This window comes from Coffea eugenioides, chromosome 2, assembly GCF_003713205.1.
Source record: "Coffea eugenioides isolate CCC68of chromosome 2, Ceug_1.0, whole genome shotgun sequence".
In the NCBI taxonomy this organism is placed as follows: Eukaryota; Viridiplantae; Streptophyta; class Magnoliopsida; order Gentianales; family Rubiaceae; genus Coffea; species Coffea eugenioides.
In genome coordinates, this window is record NC_040036.1 from 31,353,179 (window position 1) to 31,357,773 (window position 4,595).

The 4,595-nt window shown below is 36.4% G+C and overlaps 1 protein-coding gene across 1 annotated transcript; it reads right to left on the reverse strand.

The window, feature by feature from the left end:
• Window positions 1–1,184: 1,184 nt before the first annotated feature.
• On the reverse strand, window positions 1,185–2,314 carry LOC113760463 (zinc finger A20 and AN1 domain-containing stress-associated protein 5). Its single transcript, XM_027303044.1, has one exon. It carries the CDS (start codon window positions 2,078–2,080, stop codon window positions 1,517–1,519), a length of 564 nt encoding a protein of 187 aa, XP_027158845.1. The 5' UTR covers window positions 2,081–2,314; the 3' UTR covers window positions 1,185–1,516.
• Window positions 2,315–4,595: the final 2,281 nt, after the last annotated feature.

A 4,595-nucleotide genomic window follows, 5' to 3' on the forward strand; every position in this document is an offset into this window, starting at 1 on the left:
TTCTCAAGTCTTTCAATATTCCCTTACTCAGCATTAGCAAATCATGTTGTTGTTTTCTAGAGAGGATGAGAATCTGATTTTGCTTGTTCTACTAATTACTGCTAAAGTCTCCACTGATGACTGCTGAGTTTCTCAAGAACACAAGTGGAAGTGAAATGAATACAAAACGACAAATCCATGACATTTCTCATAACCATTTTTTCCATACGAAGCTAGCATTTTTCCAACGTATGACGGCCGGCTTGTTTCCATTAGTTAGTTGCTAATCCACTCGACCAACACCACACTAAGGCCTAAGCCATGCCGCCATTCAACATTTCAATTGCAAATATCGACACCAAAGTAAACCTCCTCCCACCAACCCCAAGACACAAATTAAAAAACCCAAAATTTTTTTTGTTTTTATAAAAAAGGAGATGTTATTCCACATATTAGCGAAATTTTGTAATAATACGTAATGAAATAGAACACAAGAAGTAATGTACGGTGAGTAAATATCGCTCTTATTAGGGCAAATTCTTAAAGCATAGAAAACGACACGTTTCTCTGCTATTGAATAATATTGAAAATAAAAAAAAATGAATAACTAAGAAGTATAAAAATAAAATTGATAGATATTCCCTAATGCTAAATGCAATTAACTTTCGAAGTTACTGAATTTGATACTAGAATTCGACTCAATACTGTGGGGATGCAAATTCTTACGTCATACTTTTCTCTTTTTGTTTTTTCCCTTTGTCCTTGCACGCTAAACATGCACCAAAACGTTTGTTTTTGTCCCTTCAACCTCCAAGTTCCACTTCCAGCTCCACTTTCCAAATTATCACGATAAAATAAAATTCCCCCAATCATCACCTGGATCAGTAACCACTTGCCCATCCCGTGGGCCCCTTAACCCACCTCAGGAGGAGAAAGGTACCAAAAAGCTACAATAAGTTCAAAATTACGCCCTCAGCCCTCATCCTCTCAGGACTCAGGGAATATACAGAAACCCTCCCGCCCCCCCATCCCAAAAAAATAAAAACCAATTTCTCCATTCCCTTAAAAAAATATAATTAAAGTACATAAAATTGGCGAATTATTTAATGATTATGTATGAAGCAAGCCAGTACACTCTGGAAAAGCACAATCCCTTCTTTTTTTTTTCCTTTTTAGCAATTGAAACCGAAAATTCAAATTGAAGATTGGAGTACAAATTAATAAGTTCAATTAATCTTCCAAGGAGAGAAATTAAATTCTTCATCACAAACGGAGAAACAAAAAAATAAAAATAAAAATCCAATCAAATTTCTCTCCCCCATCTCTAGCTTAATTTCTCGGAAACTCTGAGAAATTGAGAAGAGCACGAGATCAACAACAATTACAGGAGGGAAATCGATCGATCGACTTCGATCTCCATCATCATCTCATCTCGTTCTACTTTGGATTCGTTTTCGTTCTCGATCCCTTCATCGATGTTGATACATAATTAAAACATATTTCTTCATTTTTCAATTTTTTTTTCCATTTTTTGCTCTCAAAGTTTGACTAGCTTCGCAGCTTTGACCACCGGATTCTCCCGAGCAATCGCCTCCCGTCCGGCGGCTTTGTAGTCGTAGCTGCAATCATGACGATCGGAATACCTATGCTCCGCGCAAAACAGCTCCCCGCATCTGCACCGGAATCCGGTCAAGCCTACCTTCCTCCGACAACCGGAGCACCTATTTACCTCTCTCTTAACCGCCGCCGCCGTCGCCGGAGCTGTAGCGTGAGCTGATGAAGCCTCCTTTACCTCCTCCTTCAGATCTCGTCTTATTTCCGCTAGATCCGTCGTCCTCTCCGGCGAAAGTCTCTTAGACGAGCTAGATCTAGGAGATTTCTCTCCAAATTTAATAGCTCCGGCTACGGAGGAGGTTACAGACGAGGATGTTGATGAAGATGACGACGACGACGTGGAGGCGGATGACGTGGCGTTGAAGCATTTCTGGCACATATTATTCGTCGCCGGATTTCCAGTAACGCCACAGTTATTAACACAAGGCGTGATGGTCTCCGGTACGACTTTGAATTCCGTCTCTTCTTTCTCCGTCTTCTGGGCCATTTTCAGCCTTTCAAGAGATGAGATATATTCAAAGAAGCAAAATTCAACAGAAAATCAACTACAAAAACCTTCTAAAATAAATTCTAATAATTATTGTAAAGAGGAACACGAAGGAAAATTTGGGGATTTTTTTTCTGGAGGAGGAAAAATGGGGGAGAGGGGAGATGAGAAAGGGGTATTGCGAGGGGAAGAGATGCGGGGGGTAAAGGGTGGAGTTTTAAGGGAGAAGGTCGGTAATGACGATGGAATAATGGCCTCAAAGGGAAGCGTATCAGGCAATTTGTGGGGCTTATTTGGACGGAAATGCCCTCATGACTTTTGAGGATTTACGGATATTTTAGTGATTTTTTTTTTGTTGGCATTTATTTTGGGTTGGCGGGGAAGGGCATAGGGCAGCGAGGTGGCCGTTCTAGATTGTCTCTACCTTTTCTGACGTGTTTTCTACGTAATTGTCAGATTTGAGGATTTCTTTATTTGATTTGGTCTAATGCGTGTTAACTAAATTAGCCTTTGTACAAGTGGGATGATTTTATCCTTCTGATTCTGAATCTCGGATTCTTTTTAATGGCTTTGCGGGTAAGTTTTTGATTAATGATTCTGATCTTTTTTTTTTTTTACGCTGTAACAAAGCAATCATTCCTCTCTCCTTCTTTTTTCATTTGGTAAATTTATGTAATATAGGCCTCGTTTGACAAGTAAATTTTTTGGGTATTTGTCTAAATTTTTATTGTAATTTACTGTAGAAGTTGTCAAAAAAATTTTTGAAGTGTATAAATTTTTGAATTTTTTAAAGTGTATAGTTTAAAATTTTTGAGAAATTTTTTGAGATTATTATAGATAAAATTGTTAAAAAACTTATAACAAATAAATTTGGCAAAAAACTTGCTTGCCAAACAAGGCCATAGATTCACCATGTTGTCACACAAAGACGAGAAAGCATTCAAATTTGAATTGTTATTTTTTGGAGTTTATATAGAAAACATGTACTATACCGATTTAATATATGTGAAATAAAAAATGTGATTAGCAAAATACATTCATACAATACTTAAAAAAAAATTGAAAGAAAATAGTAATTCAAACGAGGCCTAGTGTGCTTAAAATGTTGTCCCTCAACTTCTTCTATTATAATAACAAAAACATACGTTTTTATTAAAAAGGAAAAAAGAAAGTAACAAGCAAAGGAGACTGATGCATTTTATAAAGCAAGATATATATATATATATATATATATATATAATGTAAAATAGTCCATAAGATAGTTAGCACACATTTTACTATCATGTACAAAGAATTATTTTATTAAATGATACATAAAACAATTAAAATAACTTTGCCATATCAATATATGGTCAAGTTATACAATAATCACAAATTCTATTAAAATCAAGTTATGGCAAATGCAATAGCAACTAATAGCATCTTTTGTCAAATTTCGAGAAATTAGTGTCGTGAATAGGTAACAAAGTCTATATTTGGATTGAACCAATAAAATAACATGCACAAATATTTTTAATTAGTTTGTGTCAAAAAATTGATTAGTAGATCTTATACAACCACAAAAAAGTTATTGAATTCCATCTTAATGTGATGCCTTGATTTGGTAATTTCTATATCTATATTATATATGAAGGGGAAGGAAGTTTTTTGTGTGAGCTAAAAACTATTACTTTATAATTTTCTTAAAATACCCTTTATGTATGGTCGTCCATTACCATATCTCCTTTAACATCTCTTACCTTTGAAAAAATTTTAAATATTTTTTATAGTTACACACGCATTGAGTATAACTTGAACACTAATGTACATGAAAGTTGTTCACTAGTTGTAACCCATATGGTAAAAATCAAATATTTTTTTTGGGGAAAAAACCTTCATCTTAAGTTGAAAAAGAAATTTTATTTAAAAAAAAGCCTCCACATACAAGACAATGAGAACGTTCACAATGAGTATAATTTGAGTAAGATTTTGATACCGGCATCTCTGAAATGTTCCTACAGCCGACAAATTACAAATGAAAGTTTTTTAAACCTCGGAAAAGCATATTAGCAAAAGAATATTAATAATCCTGTCGTTTGTCCAGGGGCAAAAAAGGAATTCCACTCTCTCCCACAAACCCCACGAGATGAGGTGATAAAAAGATAGGCATCGTCTCGCCCTCCAGCTTTAAGCCGCCCTATCTGACCGTCCTTTTCTAGTTTTCTTTCTCCTCCCGTCGCTCTCGTCTCCTCACCGTGGGATACACGTGTCCTTCACACACGTCAACTCTCCGTCGGCTACGTGTCGAAACTCCATTGGTCGTAGCTCGTAGCCCTCCCCTAAGAACCTTGTGGCCCGTCGTTTCTTTATCCCAGTCCCCGCGTCCCGTACCCCTCCATTCAAAGATTCCAGGACTTCTCCTGGGACCCACCACTATGTTGCGATTTCAACGGCTGTGATGGATTCTGTTTGCTACGTGGCTTGTTGTGATAATGGTGAGTTTGATTGTCGCTTTTTAACGAGTCATATTGGATTG

Excerpts from the sequence above, each read along its gene's own strand:
- LOC113760463 (XM_027303044.1), bottom strand. The coding sequence starts at position 2,080 with ATGGCCCAGAAGACGGAGAAAGAAGAGACGGAATTCAAAGTCGTACCG.